The sequence below is a fragment of the Ranitomeya variabilis genome, chromosome 1 (assembly GCF_051348905.1).
Source record: "Ranitomeya variabilis isolate aRanVar5 chromosome 1, aRanVar5.hap1, whole genome shotgun sequence".
Lineage (NCBI taxonomy): Eukaryota > Metazoa > Chordata > Amphibia > Anura > Dendrobatidae > Ranitomeya > Ranitomeya variabilis.
Genome location: NC_135232.1, coordinates 190247507 through 190274198, shown reverse-complemented (window position 1 = coordinate 190274198; position 26692 = coordinate 190247507). Strand labels below are relative to the sequence as shown.

General features: G+C 42.9%; 1 protein-coding gene across 7 annotated transcripts in view; it reads right to left on the bottom strand.

Annotated features, from left to right (window-relative positions):
- Positions 1–26692, bottom strand: part of GRAMD2B (GRAM domain containing 2B) — a 219916-nt gene that overhangs the window by 17530 nt on the left and 175694 nt on the right. For 3 of the 7 annotated variants that reach the window (XM_077291290.1, XM_077291331.1, XM_077291298.1), the window contains exons 2-7: positions 8899–9015; positions 4112–4193; positions 3018–3087; positions 1910–2013; positions 1722–1817; positions 1382–1453 (exon numbers count right to left, since the gene is read on the bottom strand). In XM_077291290.1, coding sequence (XP_077147405.1) covers positions 1382–1453; positions 1722–1817; positions 1910–2013; positions 3018–3087; positions 4112–4193; positions 8899–9015 — 541 coding nt within the window. Of the gene's footprint in view, positions 1–1381; positions 1454–1721; positions 1818–1909; positions 2014–3017; positions 3088–4111; positions 4194–8568; positions 8650–8898; positions 9016–10196; positions 10292–26692 lie in introns of those variants that run through there. The other 4 variants (XM_077291314.1, XM_077291305.1, XM_077291323.1 and 1 more) reach the window with 3 other exon arrangements.

The following is a 26692-nucleotide window of genomic DNA, read 5'->3' as shown; positions in this document are numbered from 1 at the left end:
GCAGTCTTGTGATGCACACCGTTCAGGCCAGTAATTGCTTGCAGCAGTCACTTCTTTATACAGGCTTTTAATTCCTGTAGCCACGTAAACAAAGACCAGCGGGTGATATAACGGGTGTGAAGAGGTTCTTTTGTTTTAATCAGATTGACTGCCTTTGGCCAAATTTGATGGTCTTTGAAAAAAAATGCTTAGTGTACACTTTCCCTAAAGGAATTTTTAGAGTTTCTTTTCTGCAACAAAACCTTATCACTTGGCAGGAAAGAAGCTACAAAAAAAAAACTGCGTTTTTTGGCATGCTATATTTGTCTCTTGTGCATGCTGATAAAGTTTACTGTTGAACCCCCCCAAAATGTGCTATTCCTTTGAATCAGATGTTACCAAAAAAACGCAGCAAACCACGATAACTGCGTTATCTCAATGTTTTTTCACCACGTATTCAAAATGCTGAAAAGTGACATTATCCATGTCCAAAAAAACATGCAAAGCACAAAACACCGATGACAAACACCAAAAACTGTACATGAGATTTCTGAGATCTCATGGGCTTTGCTGGTATTGTAAAAAGCAGCTGAAAATTAGCATAAAAAGGCAAAAAAAAACACCTAGCGTGAACTCAGCCTTAAAGCACCACTCCAGGTTTTTTTTGCCCTAGTGCAGGAGTGGTCTGGCCTGTCTCGTGTCTTATACTTGCCCACCACCATCTTCACTTTTTTATTTTTGAGTCGCCCCGGTCCAGTGGCACCATCTTGTGACCACAGCTTCAGACTGGCCAGAAGTTAGAAGCTACATCACATGCTCTCAATATGAAAGTCTATGGGAATCAGAACTAATCCCTCAGACTTGTACTGAGTTGTGGCCTCTGGGTCGCTCCAAACACTGAAACGATCCTGAAGGTCAAACTGCCGAAGACAGATGGGAGCGGCGGTGATAGAAGCTGAAGGGGACGAAAGGTAAGTAGCAGACTAGGGTCAAGGACCTTGAATTAGAAGCAACACTCCAGCTTCTAATTCAATTAGGAAAAAAAAAAAAAAAAAGAGCCAAGCTACAAGATTTTGGAAAGAGATACCTAGATTATTTCACAGCACCTATGGCGAAATTGATTATTTCCTCCTGACACCATCTTGAAAGTTGATGGGCAAATTATATTCATGGACTCCTTAGAAGGGCAACGATGAGGTCAAGAGCCAGTAAATGCAATTGTATGTACATCTATATAATCATACAAAACATTCACAGCCTTTAACAACCCAATATAAATAAAATCAAACTTAAAATGTATACATATTAAAAGCTTCTCCCAAGATCATATCCTTGTCCCATCCAAAGCCTATCAAAGATTGAGCAATATCAGATAGCATAAGTAACTGGTTCATATACTTACATCTAAATGGCTGCACATAGATTTGATTAACTTGTAGGTAGAATCACGTGACATCAGAGACACAAATATGAACTGCAAAATAAAAATTGTGAGAAGTTTAATTCATCACTTTAGCAACTGAAAGTACAATATGAGGGTATCTAAACAGATAGTATTAATCCAGGCAGATGGGCATTTGCAAAGGGCAAAATCTACAGAAGCATAAATTGAGTAGGGATTTTCAGTCAATGTGTACATAAAGATTTTGTGAACGCCTTCACCCCCCTCCCCCTTTACAACACAACTACTAGAACGGACTGTGGATTTGCCTACTTGGAAAAGAAAATTGTAAACTACTTACCCTATCGGTTACTGTAGCAATAACCAAGGCATTTGGCACAAGTAGAGCTGTTTTTGTTTTCTTGATCACTGTTACAGCTAAAGTTGGAATGCCAATCTGAAGAAAACAAACATTCTTCTGTGAATCATTTACTCAAATATATATATATGTCATATAAAATTTTAAAAAGGTGAACAAGGGCTCTTTACCTTTGTGTCCTTCCCAAAAACCTTTGAATGAAAACAAATCCAATTCTCTGAAATGTATAACTTTCCCTGATACAATATTTCTTTCTGTAACGCACAGGTAAAACCTTGAAAAGGCGAGAGAGAAAAAAAGAAAAAAGAAAAAAAAAAAGTTTAAAAGTGGGCAATAGTGGTTTTTAGTGAAGAATGACAACTAAAATTTTAACATCTTACAGTTAAATTATTCAGTTAACTTTACGTGTATTTTGTGGGTACAATATATTTGAGGCGTATCTGGTTGCAGCTTATATAGCCAGACACAAACTTGTTATTCACAATCAAACCTTGCATAAAAACACTTAAATGCCATATAATGATCATCTGTAATTTATTCCATGCTGTTTGGCAAATTGGATGAATCCTCTCTAAATCTAGGAAGGTTGAAGACAATTCCATAGGCATCACACACAATAAGGCTAGGGCTACACGGCGCCACGTCTTGTGCATCACTGAAATCAGAGACGCAATAGTGGATCTAATGATTTCCTATGATGGTGTGTTTCAATTATGATCCTGCAGCACAGCTGTATATGGTTCCAGATGTGTTGGATTTTCTGTCATTGGTTACAAGTCACACTTGCCATAAACTGTAAAGTAAATCAAAAAGCGAATTGTCTGCAACTAGGCAGTTTTATTAACCCCCAAAAATCATAGCTCTAAAATAGGCAAGCGACAGCAAGCTGCAGAGATGTTTTTGTAGAATTGCGTACTTGAAGTCAGTGTGTATCGCCAACCCGTGGGAAAGTTGGTTGATCCTTCCAATAGGAGCAGACAATCTACTCTCTATGGGGCTTCCAGATTCCTCCCTGACAGACGTTGGGGGGAGTACAGGCTGAGCAGTTTGATATTACACACCTCACTCACCTGTCTGGCAGAGGCCTTCTCCTCACTTTTTAAACAAAAACACATGATGGCTCGGCCAAGTCAGCAATTCATGTGCACAGGGACGTTGGGTGAAATTGTCGTCGGCCAACAGATATGCATGTGCTGCAGCTCCAGGATTTTATTTATTTATTTATTTTTTTTCAAGATACTACAAATAATGCCACACTTATGTTAGCTTCATACTTACTTTCTTTTAACATCTCATCCTTCGGTACATCCTTGAACAGTTTATGAAATTGTGCATTTGTCTTCGAAAGCTACGGAGAAAACACAAAAACACAATAATTACAACAAATGACAATTTATGAAAAGACCCAAATTAACAAAATATACGTATTACTGTATTTTATCAACTTCTGATCAATGAATGAAAAAAAAAAAAAAAAAAATATAGATTATATGTATATATATATATATATATATATATATATATATATATATATATATATATATATATATATATATATATATATATATCATACACACACACACACACACACACACACATATACACACATACACTTGCTCTCATCTACAGTTTGCATAGTAATAGGAGGCTTATGAAACATTTATGCATAAAATTCCTTCTTCCACCTCCATTATGTACAGGGTAAGGCCTCTTTCACACTTCAGTCTTTTGGCGTCAGTTTGAATCCGCTGTTTTCGTCAAATAGCGGATCCGCCATTTTTTTGGGGGGCAGATCCGCTATTTCCCCATAGACTTGCATTAGCAACGGATTGTGGCGGATGGTCTTCCGTTCCATCCACCATGTGACGGATCCGTCGAGATTTGGCGGACGTCATCTAGACATAGACGGACATTATAACGTTTTTTTGTCTGCACCCAAAAAGGCGGTTCGCGACGGATCCGTCGCGTCCGCCATTCCATAGAATGGCCGCCTATGGGCGACGGATCGCGACCGTCATTTGGCGGATCCGTCGCCCCAATCCGCTTTTTCAATTGAGCATGCTCCAAAAAGTAGATACTTTCCCCAGACAACCCCCAAGTAATGGATCCGTCAAAAAAACCGGATCCTTTAGAACCGTTTTCTCAACAATTGTGACGGATCCATCACTATGTCGGAGCAGACTGACGCCAAACAACTGAAGTGTGAAAGAAGCCTAAGGCATGCAATCTTTTGGGACTGTTGTCTTACAATGAGGGGTGAGGGTTAATGTATTCTACACCAAGCTGTTAGAGACAGCTATACACAATATGTGAAAAGGACTTCTAAAACCTATTCATATTAAAGACCTTTCATGAAGACTGACAAATCTTACCTGACTTGTAGATTTTTTCCTTTCAAGCTTCATCATGTCATTCTTCATGTCAAGGGATAAGGAGGAATCGTCTGTCTTTGACCTGTAAGAGAAAAAAAATGAAAGTTGCCAATGCATTTAATATTTCTTACACAAGACTGATATTTAGGCACTTGATTCAAAGTAAATCTGATTTTCTTAACCACTGTATCACAAATCATAAGAAATATGTTTGGATGCTATAGGTCCAAGCAATAGTTAAATGTCAGAGCTGCATCTTTTTTACCATGAAACAATTGTATTTTGCATATCTGAAAGAAACATTGCCAAGGGTCCCAGAGTATGCATAACAACAGATGTTAAAAAACACAATTTCCATGCAATTCTACAGAAAAGCATACAAAACTCGATGAGATCACGAAGTTTTGTATTAAATGATGACCCAATCTCTGATCTATCTACCTGTACATGCACATCTATCCATATTTATATTATACCTATTTATATTATACCTATACACACAACCATCATATACAATAATTTTAACTATCATTACTGATGGACCTAAATGAGAAAAAACTTCTAAAATTAATGGTCCTAAAGTTTAGAAGATGTGTGGCTCTTCAGTTATACTTCTGGATGGATGATCTGTGCTGAAAGAATCCAGGACGGGACAAGATCAGAGTAACATCCTCAGAGCAGAAACGTGCAGCCGGCTTTCTGGTTGGGAAGGGAGCAGTTTAAGGAAGCAGGAACCTGAACTTGGCATGATTTTGTAAACTTCACCTATATAAAGCCTTTTGAGATAAATGTAACAAAACCTTCATGCTGTAAGGCAGGATTTACTGGTTTTAGTTACAGCCTCTAGTTTATTATACTTGTTTTTGACAGACAAGCAAAAAAATAAAACAAACAAAACAAAGCCATATATAAAAATGAAATTACTAAAGTTAAAAACAAAAAAATGGCACTACTCATTCTAAAAGTTACATCTGTACACAGGTGAAACGCCCGCCAGGGCCGTGGGGTACTCTGGGCGCCCATGCTAAAGGGACGGTCTTTAAAGGGTTTTTTTTTTTGTTTAAAAAAAAAAAAAAGAAAGTTCGTGACGCCATCTGGTATTTGGTCAGGGATGACCAACGCTGCTTAAAGGGGTCCTCTGGGGTGATGCTATGGCAGCCAGATGGTATAACTTCCCACAGGTGAAGTAGGTCCCCAGGGCTCCCGGTGAATAGATGGAGGATGGTGAGTGGTGCAGTAAAGAACGAAGGACGCAGTAGTGCAGTCTTTTTACCTGGTTTACTGATGGTAGCAGGCAGCCACAGTCCAGGGCACCAGATCATAGGTACAGGCAGGGTCCGGCCGGCTTGGAAGTGAGTTCAGAGTCCAGCTTTATCAGGTGGAGTTAAAAGCCTTCCTTCTAGCGCTGTGTTATATAGTCCCTTACTGCCTATGGCTTCTTAGCAAGGTCCTCTCAGTTATCTCTGTCCTTTATGGAAGTGGGACACAATCCCGTATGACAGGTAACTCGAGCCTTTTTACAGGGTCTCTATCATGACCCGGGCTCTATGTGTCACTGTGTCTCCTGGGTGTTAGGGCAAACCGGTGATGTAGAATCCAGCTGTCCTGCCAGTTTCTGCTATGTGTCTTAGAGTCCCACAAAAGCCTCGGTCTTCCGGCTACCAGTGTCTGTACTCAACGTTGTATGTAGCCCAGTCTCAGCTATTCTCCGCTGTTATCACACTCCTGTGCTTCGCTCTCCGGCACGTTACAGAAGGTAGAACAGCCTTTAGCTATCTCGCTATCTAGGGGCTACAGCACCTCAGGCTGTACGGCCCTTCACCCGTCCTTCTGCCTCAGACTGCTCCAGTCCGCTGTCCGGCATCAATTGACTAAATCTTCCCAACTGCCTAGCAACTAACTCCTCCTCTCGACCAGAGAAAGCAGCTCCCCTGAAGACGGGTGTAGAGCTCCCCCTTCTGTCCTGGAGACAGAACGGTGTTGTATGTGCTAATTACCTGTTAAGAGGAATCTTCCATCGCTTCCAAGCGTGACAACACTCTCCCCGTAAGGAAAGCAATGCCACTGTGACAACCAGGACCCTGGGGCGTCACATAGGTTCTTGTGATCAACGTAACGTAAACCCATAGTGATCAGCATATAAAGGAATCTCATCTGGGTTTTGCCATGTAATGATATATGGGCAGAGACCTTGGTTCCAACGATTTATCACCTGCTGGTCTGCATGTTGTCACTGTGATAGCATCACATTTCTTCTGCTGCAGATCTAGCAGTGCTCAGAATGTTGAACCCTGTATAACCCTGCCCCCCACACCACTGATTGGCAGCTTTCTTTATACACCTTATATTGGCACAAAGCCCTTAATCAGTGCTGGAGGTGGAGTTAAGGTACCGTCACATTAAACGACGCTGCAGCGATATAGACAACGATGCCGATCGCTGCAGCGTCGCTGTTTCGTCGCTGTGTGGTCGCTGGAGAGCTGTCACACAGACAGCTCTCCAGTGACCAACGATGCCGAAGTCCCCTGGTAACCAGGGTAAACATCGGGTTACTAAGTGCAGGGCCGCGCTTAGTAACCCGATGTTTACCCTGGTTACCAGTGTAAATGTAAAAAAAAAAAAAAAACAGTACATACTTGCATTCCGGTGTCTGTCCCCCGGCGCTGTGCTTTCCTGCACTGACTGAGCGCCAGCCGGAAAGCACAGCGGTGACGTCACCGCTGTGCTTTACGGCCGGCCGGCGCTCACAGTCAGTGCGGGAAGCTGACGGCGAGGGGACAGACACCGGAATGTGAGTATGTACTGTTTGTTTTTTTTTACATTTACAATGGTAACCAGGGTAAACATCGGGTTACTAGGCGCGGCCCTGCGCTTAGTAACCCGATGTTTACCCTGGTTACCAGTGAAGACATCGCTTGATCGGTGACACACACACCGATCCAGCGACGAAATAAGGTGCTGGCCTTCTAGCTCCGACCAGCGATGTCACAGCAGGATCCTGATCGCTGCTGCGTGTCAAACACAACGATATCGCTATCCAGGACGCTGCAACGTCACGGATCGCTAGCGATATCGTTGTTAAGTCGCTCAGTGTGAAGGTACCTTTACACAGAGCAGTTGACTAGGAGGCACCAGACACCAGTCATGTAGTGATAATCTCCTGCAGATAATACACTGATTTTATCGCAACAACAGTACACAACCTAGTAAGTGACAAGGCTGGAATTAGGCTTATCAGCAGGGTTAATCTATGTAGATTTCCTTTAAACACGGCGAGAGTCTTCAAGTAAGGGTACCGTCACACATTGAAATTTTCATCGCTGCGACGGCACGATTCGTGACGTCGCAGCGTCGTATAATCATCGCTCCAGCGTCGTAGACTGCGGTCACACATTGCAATCACGGCGCTGGAGCGATGCCAAAGTCCCTGGGTAACCAGGGTAAACATCGGGTAACTAAGCGCAGGGCCGCGCTTAGTAACCCGATGTTTACCCTGGTTACCAGCGTAAACGTAAAAAAACAAACAGTACATACTCACCCGTCGGTGTCCTTCAGGTCCCTTGCCGTCTGCTTCCTGCTCTGAGTGCAGCCGTACAGTGAGAGCAGATCGCAGCACCGCTGCGCTCTGCTCTCACTTTCCGGCCGGCACTAGTCAGAGCAGGAAGCAGACGGCAAGGGACCTGAAGGACACCGACGGGTGAGTATGTACGGTTTGTTTTTTTACGTTTACGCTTGTAACCAGGGTAAACATCGGGTTACTAAGCGCGGCCCTGCGCTTAGTTACCCGATGTTTACCCTGGTTACAAGCGAACACATCGCTGGATCGCTGTCACACACAACGATCCAGCGATGTCAGCGGGTGATCAAGCGACGAAAGAAAGTTCCAAACGATCTGCTACGACGTACGATTCTCAGCAGGGTGTCTGATCGCAGTAGCGTGTCAGACACAGCGATATCGTAACGATATCGCTAGAACGTCACGAATCGTAACGTCGTAGCGATGGAAATTTCAATGTGTGACGGTACCCTAAAGACAATGTTGCCACACTCACTGGTTCATAAAAATGACAATGGGTGAGGAGTAATGAGAAAGGTGAAATATCCATAGGTAGTGCATTATACATTTCTAACCCTGTTCCTGCCTTTGCTCTAAAAATAAAAAAAAGTAGCTATTTTAGGTACCGGGAAGTTCATCAACTTTTTCTGTACTTCTGAGGATCTATGTAGAAATTAGACTTCCATATGGCCAGTGGCAATTTCAATCTCCCCGGAGAGAATAATATGGCCATAGCGAAAAGCTTTGTTCCACTTCTCCATTTAAGTTGCTCTATATACTGTCAGTGCATTTCATAGATCAAATAAAATCAGGAAAAATACATCATGTTGTGTAAAACGATTATACAACCTTCAGGGTGCTGGTGCAATATGGGATTGTAAATGTGTGGCATCATGCTTACTTCAGAAGGAAGCTCACAAGACAACTGTACATATCTGCAGATCCAAAAGGCAAAGTGTTCATCTACCTATACAGCTGTTATCTGCAGTAAATGGAAAAATAGCAATTGAATACAGCCAACGCTATATAATGAAGTCATTGTTGCATTAAGATCAGCGTAAAATTAAAAATTTTGAAAAAGAAAAGGACTTTTAGATTACGTGCAATAATATCTGTCACAACACAAGTTTACATTTCCTCTATACCTGGAACAAGTACCGTATATACATACTGTATATATTATCATTAGATTTATATAATTCCTTCAGAATATTAGGGAAGAGGAATTTACCTTGATAGAGGTAATTTTTGCCGATTTTCAATGACGTCAGCATCACTTATCACGATTTGAGGACTTGCATATGGCTTAGCCGCCTTATTGTCATCGGACCCATTCTCCGTTTCAGAGCTTAAAGAAAAATGACATTAGAAGACTTAATATACTAAATAAAATGAAATACATAAAAAATGTTTAGCAAAGACAGCACCTTACAAGGCTAAGATAAGACAAGGATACAGCACTCTGCAAGACATCAAAATGGCCACTGCTGGCATAAAAAGAGTAGCAGGATAGGGTGTTACATTATTTCTCAATGGCTCACAAAAGGAGCACCTACAAAATGTAAAATAGCTGGGCAAAATCCAACCTGCTGACAAGATCCTTCTAAATAAAAAAAACCCCTCATTCTAATGCACAGGAATACATACATTAACCAGGTTCTATAAAGGACAGTATACGCGCAGTAAGCTCCAATCTCATGAAAGCCAACTGCAGCACAAGACAGGACCACTGAAAGTACCCACCGGTGCTGGTGAAAGCCTATTAAGATTGCTCTCCATTAGCAGCATGGAGAACTGGACTTCTAAGCACTGACAGCTGACAGGATCCACAGAACAGTGCACTTAGGCTACGTTCACATTTGCGTTGTGCGCCGCAGCGTCGGCGCCGCAGCGCACAACGCAAACAAAAACGCGGCAAAACGCACGCTAAAACGCTGCGTTTTGCGCCGCATGCGTCGTTTTTGCCCGCAAGTTGGACGCAAAAAAAATGCAACTTGAAGCGTTTCTTGCGTCCAACGCTTGCGGCCATGCGGCGCAAAACGCAGCACAACGCATGTCCATGCGCCCCCATGTTAAGTATAGGGGCGCATGACGCATGCGGCGCCGCTGCGGCGCCCGACGCTGCGGCGCTGACCGCAAATGTGAACGTAGCCTTACAGAACAAATCTATGGCGTTTCAGAGGTTTTTAATTTCACCTATGGATGATCAATTTATTGCAAAATCACCAACTGACATTGAGAACCCAATGTAAAAGAAAAAAAAGGGAAATTAAATACACATCTAATTTTTTTTCTTACTCAAGTATTCAACTTATCCAAATTAAGTTTTAAGGTAGCAATGTATAGACATTTGTGACACAGGAGATGGATACAATGTATAAAAAGATGTTCTCAGATATAATTTGCTCTCTTAATCATATCTATACCATTCCTCTATTCATCCAAAAGACACCTTAGAAAAAGGGGTAGATCGAGCGTGCAGCCTGTACACCTGAACAAATGACTTGAGGAAAGAGCAGCAGCGCTTACCTTCTGCACACCTGTCCACTCGGAAATGCTTCTACCTACACACTGAAGTCTGCCTGCTATATCCATGAGAGGTGAGGTGACATAAGAGGAAGTCCTAAGCAGAATGACTCATTACACATTTTTTCTTCTTCTTACAAGCTCACGTGTTCACTAATCACCTGACAAAAATGCATCTGGCACCAGTGTAGGGCAGCATGTACACCGCATAGAGGAGCATGACAGAGGCTCTGCTAGAAGAGAGTGTCCAGTACAGAATTACAATAAAACCAGGACACCGGTGCATCTTACACGGCTACAGACGGGGAGAATAGTCCGCATAGTGTAACCTAGTAATTGGGACATCACACGAGGATAGAACACATGGTCTAAAAATATATACACACACACAAAATTAGAATGATGCCCCTCCAGATGATAAATTGCCAGTCATACAGAAGTACAAAGAAGAAACACAGGATTCTAGTTAAATTTTACATAACTATATTCACACCAGATACATTGAAATGTAAAACTGAACTATAAGATAGTCGATACACAGAATTTAATAGTAGTTGACTTTTTATTATATTTATACAGATATTGGAAAGACATTAATTGATTAGATACATGATTTTAAACAATTTAAAAGTAATGTAAAGAAACTGAAAAAGGGTAAGAAGCCTCAGAAAGTGCATAAGCGGGGGCTATTGAATATCAAGCTCGCCAAATGTCAGAATGACTTCTAAAACACTGTGTGAGCACATGTTAAGTACATAATACACGGCTCCAAATGGATAACACAAATATGAATTAAAGTGCTTATTAATGGGTCCCAGTGACCAAGGATAAATATATAAGATTACGGTATATGCGCTAAAGATAAAAAACATGTATAAAAAGCTTCAGAAATATGCAACCATGTATAAGTGGGTAGATATTATGGCAGCGGGTGACCAAGCTAAGAAACCAAATACAGACAGGTGGTAAGTGAGTGAAATTATACTAACCCACTGCTATAGCACCTGCCCAACGCGCGTTTCCCCGATGGCTTCAACACAAACCCTTTTACGTTCCTTTACATTACTTTTAAATTGTATGTTTAAAATCACATCTGATAAATTAATATATTGTTTTTCGGATATCTGGCTGTATATCATGTTTGTAGGATTATACTGATAATGCATACACAGTAGCAAGCTACCGTACTCCTAATCTTCCCATGTTTATAGTACGGTATTTATATAGTATAACGGGTGTTTAATATATTATACACCCGTTATACTGTATAAATACTATAATAAAAGTCAATTACTATTAAAATCAGGAAATGCTGTGCTATTGTGTTAAGAGTAAAAAACAGAGGATTGATTAGGACACCGCAGAGGAAATGATTGCATTGTGTAATAGTTAATTATAAACTGAACTGGTTTATGTAAAAATTATCTAAAATAATAAAGGATTTAGACTCCGGGTAAAAATGAACACAATTACCTTCAGGACCACCACTATTCATAAAAAGAGATTTGGGTCTCCTGACAAAACAATATGTTCCCGTCATGTTTGTTTGGTATCATAAGATATACAATAAAAAAAAAAAATCCCTGCCCCTGCATTCCTATCCTGTAAAAACTCAACCAACCCCATACAGTACAGAATTGCATCATGTTGTAGAAATACTACTGCAATGGGCAGTAAAAACGTGTACCTCAAATTAAGGGGGAGGGCAGAGTTGTGGGAACCTTGCCTTCTTTGACAAATCCTTTATGTGGTTTGTGGTGAAGATAAAAATCAAGGGTATTAAGAGTTTCCTAATTAATGCCATCATAAAAGAAAATCTATTTTACTCTGAATGTATGACAATTAAAAAGGAGTATAAAAAGAAGGTCATGTCATTTACTACATGCGAGTCGAATAGTTCATTAAAAAAAAATGGAGGTGATTATTTCCTTCATGCCAGTTAAATATTACAAAAGGACTGATAGCAAGTACATGCCTGAAATCATACACACATGGATTAGGCTTCTTATATCACACGGGCTGTATGATCTCAGCCATGTACGTTTGTCTCTGGCACACTGCTGAATTTCACAAAGACAGTACAGATGCTTCTAACTAAATTAGAATATCATCAAAAAGTTAATTTCAGTTCTTCAATACAAAAAGTGAATCTCTTATTATATCGAGTCATCATAAACAGAGTGATTTCAAGTGTTTATTTCTGTCAATGTTGAGGAATATGGCTTACAGCCAACGAAAACCCAAAAGTCATTATCTCAGTAAATTAGAATACTTTATAACACCAGCTTGAAAAAGGATTTTAGGCTATGTGCACACAGATTTTTCCATGCAGAAACGCTGCAGATCCGCACTGTGATGTACAGTACAATGAAAATCAATGGGATTATAAAGTAGCAGTGCAGATGGTGCGGAAAAATCAGTGCGGAATTGCTGCGGATTTCAAAGAAGTGCATGTCATTTCTTTGTGCGGATCTGTAGCGTTTCGGCACCCCCATCATGTTAAAAATCCGCAGTGGCAAAATCCGCATAAAAACTTCAGCTGCGGATTCTGCCAGGAGATGCGGATTTTGTGCAGAAAATTCTGCACCTTTTTTCCTACGTGTGCACATAGCCTAGAAATCCGAAATGTTGGCCTACTGAAATGTATGTAAAGTAAATGCACTCAATACTTGGTCGGGGCTCCTTTTGCATCAATGTGGCATGGAGGCAATCAGCCTGTGTCACTGCTGAGCGGTTATGGAAGCCCAGGTTGCTTTGATAGCAGCCTTCAGCTCATCAGCATTGTTGGATCTGGTGTCTCATCTTCCTCTTAACAATATCCCATAGATTCTCTATGGTGTTAAGGTCAGAAGAGTTTGCTGGCCAATCAAGCACAGTGATACTGTTGTTTTTAACCCAGAAATTGGTACTTTTGGCAGTGTGGACAGGTGGCAAGTTCTGCTGAAGAATGAAATTTCCATCTCCAAAAAGCTTGTCGGCAGCGAGAAGCATGAAGTGCTCTAAAATTTCCTGGTAAACTGCTGCGCTGACTTTGGTTTTGATAAAACACAGTGGACCTACACCAGCAGATGACATGGCTCACCAAACCATCACTGATTGTGGAAACTTCACACTAGACCTCAAGCAGCAAGGTCTCCAAACTCTGGGACCTTGATTTCCAAATAAAATGCAAAATTTACTTTCATCTGAAAACAACACCTTGGACCACTGAGCAACAGTCCAGTTCTTTTTCTCCTTAGCCCAGGTAAGACGCATCTGGCGTTGTTTATTGGTCATGAGTGACTTGACACAAGGAACGCGACACTTGTATCCAGGACATGGGCTACATCTGTGTGTGGTGGCTCTTGAAGCAATGACTCCAGCAGCAGTCCACTCCTTGTGAATCCCCTCCAAATTTTTGAATGGCCTTTTCTTAATCCTTTCAAGGCTGCGGTTATCCCAGTTGCTTGCGTACCTTTTTCCACCACACTTTTTCCTTCCACTCAACTTTCCATTAATATGCTTGGATACAGCACTCTGAACAGCCAGCTTCTTTAGCAATGACCTTTTGTGGCTTACCCTTCTTGTGGCGTGTGTCAATGATTGCCTTCTGGACATCTGTCAAGTCAGCAGTCTTCTCCATGATTGTGGAGCTACTGAAACTGACTCAGGGACCTTTTTAAACGCTTAGGAAGCCTTTGTAGGTGTTTTTGGGTTTTCATTGGCTGCAAGCCATAATCATCAACATAAAAAGAAATAAACACTTGAAATAGATCGCGGTTTGTAATGATTATATAATAAGAGTTTCACTTTTTGTACTTTAAGAATGGAAAAATGAACTTTTTGATGATATTCTAATTTTGTGAAAAGCACCTGTACTTTAACAGCCGCCAAGCACAGAGCTGCACAGGAGGCTAGTCAAAATGTACTGTCCCAAGCGGCTGCTCCCTGTCTGCTGCCAGTGACTTGTCTCTTACTATATACGCAGCACAGAGACGTGTCACTCAAGGGAACCGAGCAGGAAAAAGCCACCCATGACCTGCCCTTCTGACTAGTCTCCCGTGCGGCTTGATCCCAGCAGCTTTCAAAGCATATTATGCTCTAACTATGAAACGCTGCAGCATTTCAATCATACATGGCTAAAATCATACCACTAGTGCCCAATACATTCCACCTGTAGAGCGGGCAGCACATATCGGCTGTCAAGTTCCCTTGAAAGCTTACCAAAAGATACGGAATTTGGACTAATTTTCACATAAACCTCTTTGGAACACAAAGGATTTCTATATCTAAGTATTTAAAGTTTAAAATGACGGCTCTCGTGTGTTACACAGCTAGTATATTTACTAATTAACCAAATCTAAAACCCTCTGTAGGAAATCAGACATATAGGTACAGTATGGGAGCTTGTACAGAGATTTAACACACCAGGCTTCCCTTCAGTTGGAATTACACACACACTTTGTTGGGAATGTGCATTTACCAAACAGTTTCCAAAATTGCTCATATCGTCAGGTACCAAGTATGACAATGGTTTTCATCACAGTTGTCACTGCAGAACAGGTCACACTGACCTTGCTGTCTCCTCACCACTACCGAAGCTACCGCCTCACCAACGCCGGAGCTCCTACAACCCTCAACCTATTGTCCCCTTCCCCACCATCCTGTAGAATGTAAGCCCGCAAGGGCAGGGTCCTCGATATGTGTTATCTGTAATTTATATGTACCGTATATACTCGAGTATAAGCCGAGATTTTCAGCCCATTTTTTTGGGCTGAAAGTCCCTCTCGGCTTATACTCGAGTCATACCCAGGGGTCGGCAGGGAAGGGGGAGCGGGGGCTGTCTAGTTATACTCACCTACTCCCGGCACGGTCCCTGCTTCTTCCAGCGCTGCGTCTTATTCCTGTACTGAGCGGTCACATGGTACCGCTCATTACAGTCATGAATATGCGGCTCCACCTCCCATAGGGTGGAGCCGCATATTCATGACTGCAATGAGCGGTAATGATGACCGCTCAATACAGGAAGATGCAGCGGTGGAAGAAGCAGGGACCACGCCAGGAGCAGGTAAGTATACGGGGAGGGGAGCGCTGCGCGATATTTACCGCTCCTCGTTCCGGCGCGGCTCAGTCATCAGCTTCCTCTGGCTGTGATGCTCAGGTCAGAGGGCACGGTGACGTAGTCAGTGCGCGCCCTCTGCTGAGCGTCAGTGCTGGAGACGGAGCCGCACGAGGAGCAGGTAAATATTGAAAGCGCCGGCGTCCTGAGCGAAGAGAGGGGAGTATGTGATTTTTTTTTTTTTTATTGCAGCAGCATTATATATTGCACAGCTTTATATGGAGTATCTATGGGGCAATAATGAACGGTGCAGAGCATTATATATGGCACAGCTTTATATGGAGCATCTATTGGGCCATAATGAACGGTGTAGAGCATTATATATGGCACAGCTTTATATGGAGCATCTATGGGGCCATAATGAACGGTGCAGAGCATTATATATGGCAAAGCTTTATATGGAGCATCTATGGGGCCATAATGAACGGTATTGGAGCATCTATTATTTTTGAAATTCACCGGTAGCTGCTGCATTTCCTACCCTAGGCTTATACTCGAGTCAATAAGTTTTCCCAGTTTTTTGTGGCAAAATTAGGGGGGGGGTCGGCTTATACTCGAGTATATACGGTAACCCCTTCTCATCTACAGCACCATGGAATCAATGATGCTATATAAATAAATATTATTATTATTAATAATAAAATAGACAACCCCATAAAAAATGCTAAGGCACAAAGGAGGCGATCTCAAACACTGATGTCATATCAATAGGATATTCTAGAAAAGCCTGACCCTTGGGATGGGGATGAATACAAGGACATAGCGAGAGATTACTAAAGCACCATGTCATTTCAATGCTGGTCAAATTGCAGCTAAGATGTGCTTTGTATGCTGGAGAAAAATGATAATTACTTACGGGTAATTTGATTTTCCAGATCCATGACAGCACCGTTACATGAGAGATGGTCCCGCCCCCAAGAACAGGAAACCTGCATAGGAGATAAAAGATGGGGGCGGCACCTCTCTCCTCAGTTTGTTTACAGAGAATGTAAGGTAACCGCTATGTTAGTTTTAGGCATATAAAAAATTATATTTAACTCTAAGACTATTTATCTATTGTTAAGTGGTTATTACCCCATCTTTCATTTGTGTATATATATATATTTTTTTTTTTTTTTTTATATATATTTTTTTTTTTTTTTTTTTTTTTTAAGAGATTTTTTTTTTTTTTTTTTGTGAAACACACACCATCACCAAGATAGGGCGGGAACTAGAGCGGTGCTGTCATGGATCTGGAAAATCAAATTACCCGTAAGTAATTATCATTTTTTCCCTTCCCCATGACAGCACCGTTACATGAGAGGAAGAAATAGAAAGAACCTCTAGGGTGGGACAACAGCAGATAGTACTTTCCTACCAAAGGCAAGATCTGATAGCCCCAGATTCAATCTATAATGGCGGAAGAAAGTAGAGGGTGAAGACCATACTGCTGCATTACAGATTTGCTCTATCGATGCATTTGCCCTCTCTGCCCAAGATGTGGAAATAGCCCTCGTAGAGTGGGCCGTAACACCAGGTGGAGGGACCTGTCCCGAAGAGGAATAGGAAAGTGATATGGCCATACGGAGCCAACGTGCAATAGTCGACTTTGTGGCCTTTTTTCCCCTGTTTGCTCCCTGAAAGGAGACAAAAAGGGCTGAAGACTGTCGCCATGGTTTTGTCACTTCTATATATTGAAGAAGGCAACGTCTGACGTCCAAGCAAAGGAAGGTTTCTTCTCCCTGGGATTTTGGGTTGGCACAGAATGAAGGCAAGATTATCTCCTGGTCCCTGTGAAATTTCGAGTTGACCTTAGGTAAGAAGGCCGGATCAGATTTTATAATTACCCTATCCTCCAGAATTTCAGTATACGGAGGGTCAATAGATATAGCCTGAAGCTCACTAATGCGTCTGGCTGAGGTAAGGGCAATCAGGAGAACTGTTTTTAGAGTTAGCGCTTTTTCCGATATGGAGGAAAGAGGCTCGAAGGGAGAGGAGGTCAAGGCGTTTAAAACTAAATTTAAATCCCAGGGAGCGACCTTTGGACGAGGTTTGAATGGTCTGGCTGTAAAGGAGGCCCGAATGAACCTACACACCCAGGGGTGATCAGCCAATTTTTGGTCAAACAAGGCGCTAAGCGCCGAGACTTGCACTTTTAGAGTGCTGGTAGATAATCCCCTCTCCAGACCCTTTTGGAGAAACTCTAGGATTTCAGATATAGGGACCTTCTGAACGGCATCAGTTATCCCTCGGCCTGAGAATTCTAAAAATTTTCCCCATACCTTTTGGTATTTATCAGTTGTGACTTTTTTTCTACTGGACAGTAGAGTAGTAATTAACGGATCCGAGAACCCCTTTGCTAGCAGAAGTCCCCTCTCAAGTTCCAAGCAGTGAGGTGTAGGCTGTGAACCTGAGGATGTGTCACCGGACCCTGGTGCAGAAGGTCTGGGACCTCTGGAAGTATCCACGGGTCCGAGATGGACATACGTCTGAGCCAAGTGAACCAAGCTCTCTTTGGCCAGAAGGGTGCGATTAAGATTATGCGTGATTTCTCTTCTCGGATCTTCTTCAGGACTGTAGGGATCAATGGGATCGGGGGAAACGCATAGGCTAGTTGGAATTTCCATTGGTGTAGTAACGCATCTACTCCTTCCGGGTTCTCTTTCGGGTTTAGAGAGTAGAACCTTTTTACTTTCCGATTCTGCCTTGTGGAAAAAAGATCCACTTGAGGAAGCCCCCAGACTGCACAGATTTCTCCAAATATTCTTTGATTTAGCGACCACTCGCCCTGGTGCAGGACGTGACGACTCAGAAAATCTGCGACAAAGTTTTCCGACCCCTTTAAGTGTGTACTTGTGAGGGATAAAAGGTGGTTTTCGGCCCAAAGAAATAGTCTTCCTGCTTCTTCCATTAGGGAACTTGATCTGGTTCCTCCCTGTCGATTTATATACGACACCGTTGTGCTGTTGTCGGATAATACTACCAAATGTTTTCCTTTGAGATCTTCTTCTGATTGAAGGATTGCTTGCCTTACTGCTGTTAATTCCCTCAGGTTTGAGGAGGCTGATTGCATCTGTGGATCCCATAGACCCTGTAGGATCCGATCTGATAGGTGTGCTCCCCAACCTAACGGGCTCGCATCTGTGGTCAGTATCACCGGATTGTGAATTGACCATGGGACCCCTTTTTTTAGATTTCCGGAATCTAGCCACCAGCTTAGAGAGTCCCGGACATGTTGTGACAATACGATTTTTCGGTTTAGATTGTAGGGTATTCTTGTTTGTTCTGACAGGATCTCCCACTGTAGGTCCCTTGAATGAAGTTGTGCCCATTGGACCGCCGGAATTGTTGCAGTAAGCATGCCTAGGAGGGACATGGCTTCCCTCACCGAGACGTATTGGGCCACCTGTATTTGTGTTATTCTTTGTTTTATGCCCTCGATTTTCCTGTCTGGAAGGATACAGATCTGTTTGATTGAATTTAATTGGATCCCCAGGAACTCCTGTATCTGGGCCGGAATCAATCTTGATTTTTTTAAGTTTATTATCCACCCTAGTTTGGTTAGTAGCTCTCGTACTGTCGTAACTGCTTTTATGCAATCTTCTTGATTGTCTGCTATCAAGAGGAAATCGTCTAAATAGGGCACTAGCAGAATGTTTTCTCTCCTTACGAAGGATGCTACTTCCGAAATTATTTTTGTAAAAATACGAGGAGCTACCGATACCCCAAAGGGGAGACATTGGTATTGTAGATGGGTGTAGACCTGCCCCAGCTGCACAACCAACCTCAGGAATTGTTGATGCTCTCTGCTGATTGGCACATGATAATAGGCATCGGTAAGGTCTATCACTGCCATATAACATCCTGGATACAGCAGTTTTACCGCCGTTCTCAGAGTCTCCATTTTGAATTTTTCTACTCGGATGAATTTGTTTAATTCTTTTAGATTGAAAATAGTTCTTAAAGATCCATCCGGCTTTGGAGTGAGGAAAAGGGTGCTGTAAAATCCCCTTCCTATTTCCTGCGAAGGTACTCTTACCAGGACTTTTTTGTCTAGAAGAAGACGAACTTCTTTTTCGAGAACCAACTGGTTCTTTTTGGCCACACGAGTAACTTTCATTCGGTGGGGAGGAAGGGAGATGAAATTTAACCGTAGACCGTCTGTTAGCAAGTTGATTACCCATTGGGACGGCTGTAAGGTTACCCACTGATGGACAAAAAACCGTAACCTTCCTCCCACCTGGAATATGGCGTCATTGTTTAGGGTCTGGTTTTGGGGGTTTATTGAAAAGAAAACCTCTTTCTCTTTTCTCACCCCAGGGTTTCCCCCGTGTGGTTCTATCCGTTGGGTGGCCTCGGCCCCTACTCGATCCTCGAAAGGACCGACGATTGTCATACCAACGTCTTCTAAAGAAGGGAGGTGGAGGGAAGTGTTTTTTCTTGTCCGCCGCTTTTTCTAAAATCTCATCTAAAGCGCTGCCGAATAAATATTGGCCCTCACAGGGGACTGCACAGAGCTTCACTTTGGATTGGAAATCAGCATTCCAGTTCTTTAACCATAACGCCCTTCTTCCTGAATTTGAAAGGGCACTAGCCCGGGCAGCAAACCGCACAGAATCAATGGCAGCGTCCGCCAGGAATCCCGCTGCATTTTGAAGTGGAGGGATGACTTCCAGAAGTCTGTCTCTTGGACATTTGTTTTTTATTTGGTCGCTAAGTTCCTCCAACCATTTAACCATGGCACGGGCAGTACAAGTAGCCGCTACTCCAGGTTTAAACGCCCAAGTTGAGGCTTCCCAGGCTGATTTTAGAAAGGCATCCGCCTTTTTATCTAGGGGGTCTTTTAGGGCCCCCATGTCCTCGAAGGGAAGTGCTATGCCCCTGGAGGTACTTGCGATAGCCGCGTCCAACTTAGGCGCCTTTTCCCATTTCTCGCAAATTTCCTCACTAAAGGGATATTTACGTTTCAAGGCCTGGGGAACTGAAATCTTTTTATTCGGTTTTTTCCATTCTTTTTTAATGAGATTTAGAATGTTATCATGAAACGGGAAAACTTTTCGTTTCTTATCCTCCAAATTACTGAACATAGAGTCCTGCACTGTTTGCTTCTCTTTTGGCGTCTCAACCCCCAGGGTGGACCTGACCAGTTTTAGCAACTTCCCCACATCTTCTGATAACACATAAGGCCGGCCACACTCTTCATCTGAAGAGTCCAGGTCCGAACCCTCGTCGGGCGGAAGCTCACCCAGTTCACCCTCGGATTCTACGTCAGATGCCTGGGCAGACGTAGGGAATGGGTTTACGGAGCTCTGCAGTCCATGATGTTTTAACTGCTCCTTTACAGTGCTTTGTACTTCGCTTCTAACTATATCTTTTATATTCTGAAGCAAAGATGATGACTCTTCAGACACAGTTTTTTCTATGCATGAGCGGCACATACGCTTTTCATACGTTTTGGGAAGGCTTCTATCACAGAGTGCACATACTTTATGCTTTTGTTTAGAGGTGACTTTTTTTCCCTGCATATATACAAAAAACACAGTGTCACTGACATGTTTTTTGCCTTACAAAGGCACTCACCCACCGGACCCTTAGTACCACGACAGGTTGTGGGATTTCAGCTGGGATCGTCGATTCCTTCGGATCTGCCATCCTGCAGGAGACTGTTCCCAGCGCCTGCTTGCCGCCTTGTCAGTTTTAAATATGGCGGGCAGGAAGCGGTGTGTGCGCCTCTGAACTTCCTCCCCCCCGGGGAGTGTCAGCACACCGCTTTTTCAGCGTGTAGCGTCACTTCCGGTTCAATCCCGGAAGTTCCCCCATTCAGTCGGCGCCAGCGTCGTGATGGGAACGCTCACTCTTTTTCCCTCGGCCCAGCCTCCGGCCAGGAGCGGACGCCGGGGAGTCCGCAGTGGGAAGGACGCACCTGCAGCTCCAGGTATGGAGGCGACGCGCACACGCCGCCACCGCTGCTCCCACCGCGGACCTCGGTCAGAGACCGGCCAAGCACGGGAGACCTCTCCCCATGCAGCACCGCAGGTTCCCCGCAAGAACAGGAAACCAAACTGAGGAGAGAGGTGCCGCCCCCATCTTTTATCTCCTATGCAGGTTTCCTGTTCTTGGGGGCGGGACCATCTCTCATGTAACGGTGCCGTCATGGGGAAGGGAAAAAATAAATAAATAAAAACACAAACAAAGGTGAAACAATAAAAGTACATTTTAGTCAATAGATCTTTGACTAAATTTCCACAACTAAATGAGTTCTAAATATGTTCCTGAGCTGAGAATCTTATAAATGTGCCCCTGCTGTGTACTGGCCGTGTCTGACCTTGCAAGAACATGGTCTGATCATACCACATCTCCTGGGCAGGGAGGGAAGCAAACAATGGAAAAGCAGGTGATCACAGCTGATAAAACCTGTAAGGTAGTGTTTCACCTCACATAAAGCATCACATAGGTGAGTGTTTCTGCCACAGACTTTCCTCTGACCTCATAATAAATCAAGTAAAGGTACCTTCACACTGAACAACTTTCCAACGAGAACGACAGCGATCCGTGACGTTGCCGCGTCCTGGATAGCGATATCGTTGTGTTTGACACGCAGCAGCGATCTGGATCCCGCTGTGATATCGTTAGTCGGAGCTAGAAGGCCAGAACCTTATTTCGTCGTTAGGTGGGTGTGTATCGTCGTGTTTGACAGCAAAAGCAACGATGCCAGCAATGTTTTACAATGGTAACCAGGGTAAACATCGGGTTACTAAGTGCAGGGCCGCGCTTAGTAACCCGATATTTACCCTGGTTACCATTGTAAAAGTAAAAAAAAACAGTACATACTCCCCTTCTGATGTCTGTCACGTCCCCCGGCGTCCGCGCTGCTGCTCAGAGATTCCTGCACTGAATGTGTCAGTGCCGGCCGTAAAGCCGAGCACAGCGGTGACGTCACCGCTGTGCTCTGCCGGCCCTGACACATTCAGTGCAGGAAGCTCTGAGCAGCAGCGCGGACGCCGGGGGACGTGACAGACATCAGAAGGGGAGTATGTACTGTTTTTTTTCACTTTTACAATGGTAACCAGGGTAAATATCGGGTTACTAAGCGCGGCCCTGCACTTAGTAACCCGATGTTTACCCTGGTTACCCGGGTGCTGCAGGGGGACTTCGGCATCGTTGAAGACAGTTTCAACGATGCCGAAGTCGTTCCCCTGATCGTTGGTTGCTGGAGAGAGCTGTCTGTGTGACAGCTCCCCAGCGACCTAAACAGCGACGCTGCAGCGATCGGCTCGTTGTCTATATCGCTGCAGCGTCGCTGAGTGTGACGGTACCTTTAGTGACATGAGCTCAGTGGGCCCCGAAGGTCCTACCTCACACACAATTTACAATGAACTCAGAAGAGTGGAGACATGGCAGAAACAATCGCTTATGCTGTAAGGGGCTGGGAACGGTCTTGCCTCACAGAAAGCAGCTGCTGCAAGCCACAGTCTGTATATACATACATTTGTGGAACTTATTAAATCCAAGAACAATTGATTAAAAAGTACTTTGTGTGACAAACCCTTTTAAAAATAGGTCATCTTTTACATGGCATTATACTTCCTATCCATTTGTGCGTTTTTTTAGCAATTTTTTATTTTGGGAGCAAATGCAGAATAATGATAGAGTACTAACCGTGCCAGTCTATGGAATAGTCCTGAAAAATGCAACAGCTCTTGTGTAAAAATCTAATGTGACTAATGCTGAAGTTATGTTCCAAGTAACAACCACACACGTGCTGCTCATAGAAATCGGGTTTTATCTTTTGAAAGACGCAATGTCTGGGGATAATTTGTGTTTCCTCCTGTAATTTTCTGTTTCTCATACAAGACTAATTCAGCCAGATTTTACTGCCATGTAAAGAATGGTATTAAGTGGCTCACTGGCTAAGGACACCTCTAAGTTACATCTGTAAGGAGTCTGCCTGGGCTTGGGTAAGTGTCCTCCAGTTTCCCCTCACACACCAAATACTGATAGGGAACCCCAATTGGAGAGTGATGAGATCTGTAAAGCACTGTAGAATAAACATATGATAAAATGTGTTACCTGTAACAAGAGAATTATCTTTGTACTTTAAAGTAAAAGTGGTTTACCATCACATTTGCTCTTCCCTTTTGAAAGCAACAAAATACTTTATGACACAAACTCTCCACTAAGCATTATCCAAAAGCGGGAAGCCAGAAGACTCTTAAACGTTAAAATTTTACAACTTTTAGCCCATAAAATCATAGAAAAGATTAACTTTTCTATAGAGCGGAAAAAGGAAAAAAATAAAACTACATCAGACCATGCACACAAGGATGTCATTGGTTTACGTGAACGTAATGGTCATTGCTGTGAAATCACGAGACTTAACTCATGGGATGGGTAGAGTCAGGTGCTCATCGTGGAGTGTAGACATTTGTATATAGGCTTTTACTCAAAGGAATAAATCACGCAAGTCATCGAAGTGTCACCTGACAAGATGTTAAGCAATACAGAGATGCGATATTCTTACTTTGCCTACAGGTGAAGGACATTTTTATGCAGCTGTAATGTGGCACATGTCATAGCTATTCCTATAGCTCTCCTGAACTAAGCGATCATAGATGCACCCCTCCCCCCCAAAAAAAAAAAAAGAAACCAAACTACTGTATGAAAGACTAACCTTTACGAGCCAACAAAGTGTTGAGTTCACGATTATGCATGAACGGAGAATTTCTGCTTCCTGAGCAGCGTAAAAGTAATTTTAGTGATTACTGTGGGGGGCCATGGGACCTGGCCCCCAGAGGTCCCTTCTGGGGTTGTGGTTACACTTTCATGATTGAGAATGAAACATATGTATCCTGTGTTTTTTAGCGGTGCAAGAGTAGCAAAACAAAAACTATAAAAGTTTGGTACCAAAGGGATTATCAATAATCGCTTCTAAATTGTTATATTCCCCCATATATTAAAAAAATAAAATAAAACCAGCAGACAGCCTGTACTCACCTCCTGTACTCTCCTCCAGTTCCAATGTAATTTCAGAAATGATGGAACTGGCTCTCCTCACGTGACATTGTTGTGTCAATGTAGCTAATCGCTTCATTCTCGGTTCCTTTAGATGTAACGCACCAAGGGGTAACATTCTCCTTGCATACATATGCAAATTTGCCTCTTCAGAGAGAAAGAGAACCTAAGGTGACAGTTTATTACACAACTATGAAGCAGCCAAAACCCTTCAGGCAGGCCAAACATGAGGAGTAATTGTCCACCATGAGACATAAGGCAAGACTTGAAATGGCAGACCACACACATGATATGAGGTGGCATGGCACGACTGACTACCTGTTAGAGGCCTCTCGCCTAGTCCAATTTAAAATTATATATATGATGCACTGAAAATTAAAAAGCAAGAGCAAAGCCTGTCCAACCAGAATTCTAATATTGAATGAATATCATACCCCTTTGGCTTTGTACACAGATTTTCTTGGAAGTTGTATTAGAAGAAAACCCCATCAAATGAGGTTACTTTGCAGTGAAATGATCATGTTAATTAGGATCCCTTTTCTGCTTTGTAAGGATGTGGGGCGAGGGAGTCCACAAACTTTACTTTCTGATTGGTCATTAAGACATCAGCAAATCAGCCAAGGCCGTTTGCCACTCACATTGAAACGGAGGCTCTTATAGTACTCAATGATTGTTTAAAGGGGTTGTCTAAATATCATAAACATGTAAAATTACAAAAATGAAAAAAAAAAAAATTTGAAAATTTGTTTTAATTAAAAAAGCCTTTTCGTGTTCTCAAGAACGGAGGGATTTTAACATTACAGTGTACAACTCGTTACCCAAGTTACTGGCCACCAAGGCAATGAACGTATGACATGAGCAGACTGTGCTTTACATAAAGCCTACTCAAACTGCTCTGAAGCTGCGCAGATCACTCGATCCAACCAGCTTCAGTGCCCCATGCGCTTCTCCCATGCTGCCTCTGCTAGCAGCTGAGAAGAGTGCTCACAACCCTGCCACTGGTTTGAACGGTCAGTCTACAGGACAGTACAGTCCCTGACAACACAATGTGCTGATGTGCACTCTTGGTGCGTCATCTTGAGACATCTCCAAAAAGGGTGGTCTAAGCATAGGTCATGAAAAGCAGACTGGTGGGGATTATGGGTGTTGGACCCCATCAGTCAGCTGTTTTTTTTTTGCTCTGTCAGAGGCTGAAAATAAAAACACTTAATTGTAGCTGCAATCAGCAGCTACATTCAAAATGTACAGCACTGTGCACTGCAGTATAGTGTCGATGCAAAAGAACAGAAGCTGTACTGAAGTTGCTGACAATGGCCACAACACTTTATAAAGAGCTGCTGAGAAAAGTTGCAATCCAAGTGTTGATATAGGAAAGATACAGTTGTGGCCAAAAGTATTGACACCCCTGCAATTCTGACAGATAATACTCAGTTTCTTCCTGAAAATGACTGCAAACAAATTCTTTGGTATTATTATCTTCATTTAATTTGTCTTAAATGAAAAAAAACACAAAAGAGAATGAAGCAAAAAGCAAAACATTGATCATTTCACACAAAACTCCAAAATGGGCCAGACAAAAGTATTGGCACCCTCAGCCTAATACTTGGTTGAACAACCTTTAGCCAAAATAACTGCGACAACCGCTTCCGGTAACCATCAATGAGTTTCTTACAATGCTCTGCTAGAATTTTAGACCATTCTTCTTTGGCAAACTGCTCCAGGTCCCTGATATTTGAAGGGTGCCTTCTCCAAACTGCCATTTTTAGATCTCTCCACAGGTGTTCTATGGGATTCAGGTCTGGACTCATTGCTAGCCACCTTAGAAGTCTCCAGTGCTTTCTCTCAAACCATTTTCTAGTGTTTTTTGAAGTGTGTTTTGGGTCATTGTCCTGCTGGAAGACCCATGACCTCTGAGGGAGACCCAGCTTTCTCACACTGGGCCCTACATTATGCTGCAAAATTTGATGGTAGTCTTCAGACTTCATAATGCCATGCACACGGTCAAGCAGTCCAGTGCCAGAGGCAGCAAAGCAACCCCAAAACATCAGGGAACCTCTGCCATTTTTGACTGTAGGGACCGTGTTCTTTTCTTTGAATGCCTCTTTTTTTCTCCTGTAAACTCTATGTTGATGCCTTTGCCCAAAAAGCTCTACTTTTGTCTCATCTGACCAGAGAACATTCTTCCAAAACGTTTTAGGCTTTTTCAGGTAAGTTTTGGCAAACTCCAGCCTGGCTTTTTTATATCTCGGGGTAAGAAGTGGGGTCTTCCTGGGTCTCCTACCATACAGTCCCTTTTCATTCAGATGCCGATAGATAGTACGGGATGACACTGTTGTACCCTCAGACTGCAGGGCAGCTTGAACTTGTTTGGAGGTTAGTCGAGGTTCTTTATCCAACATCCGCACAATCT